The sequence below is a fragment of the Eurytemora carolleeae genome, unplaced genomic scaffold (genome assembly GCF_000591075.1).
Source record: "Eurytemora carolleeae unplaced genomic scaffold, Eaff_2.0 scaffold221, whole genome shotgun sequence".
NCBI classification, from domain to species: Eukaryota; Metazoa; Arthropoda; class Copepoda; order Calanoida; family Temoridae; genus Eurytemora; species Eurytemora carolleeae.
In genome coordinates, this window is record NW_019396278.1 from 1 (window position 1) to 597 (window position 597).

A 597-nucleotide genomic window follows, 5' to 3' on the forward strand; every position below is an offset into this window, starting at 1 on the left:
CTTATCTGATAGATAGATATTTCTCCGTACATTTGACGACCAATATAGGAGACGTCAAGTTGTCGACCAATGTAGTTTATGGAAGGAACGGCCTCCGTCTATATAGGCTGCATTCGAAGACGATTTTAGTTTCTTCCTTGATAAATAAACTGGATTTCTCCGCGGCATTGATTAAGCCATTTCCGGCCAAGTGAGAGATTTGGCGGGAAATTCACTCCTATTGCATCACTCAGCACTCTAGTTGATTAGGTGGTTCACACCGTGGTTTAATCTTCGTTAGTCGGTTTGTCAATATTCAATTCAGCGACAGTGTAGTGCTTTGCCTTTAAAGTTTCTTGGTGTATCCTTTAGTATTCAAGAATCATGGAGAAGAAGAGGAGGAGATCCGATGAAGGTTGGTTTCTTCTATTACTTACTTGAAAACTTTAAATAATAATTAATGTTCTTTTACTACTCAATAACCTTATAATATTATTTTATCATATTAGTGCTGTCGGTAATTTATTCAGGATCTCGTCCCCCCTCCCCGGGTGTCTTGGTATACGATTTTTGGACCCCCCTCGGTAATTTCCTTGTATACGATTTTTGAACCCCCCC

The 597-nt window shown here is 39.5% G+C and overlaps 1 protein-coding gene across 1 annotated transcript in view; it reads left to right on the top strand.

Annotated features, from left to right (window-relative positions):
* Positions 1–197: 197 nt before the first annotated feature.
* LOC111700000 (uncharacterized) overlaps positions 198–597 on the top strand; it is a 25807-nt gene continuing 25407 nt past the window's right edge. The window contains exon 1 of the mRNA XM_023470806.1: positions 198–394. Coding sequence (XP_023326574.1) covers positions 364–394 — 31 coding nt within the window. The 5' untranslated portion in view covers positions 198–363. The remainder of the gene's footprint in view (positions 395–597) is intronic.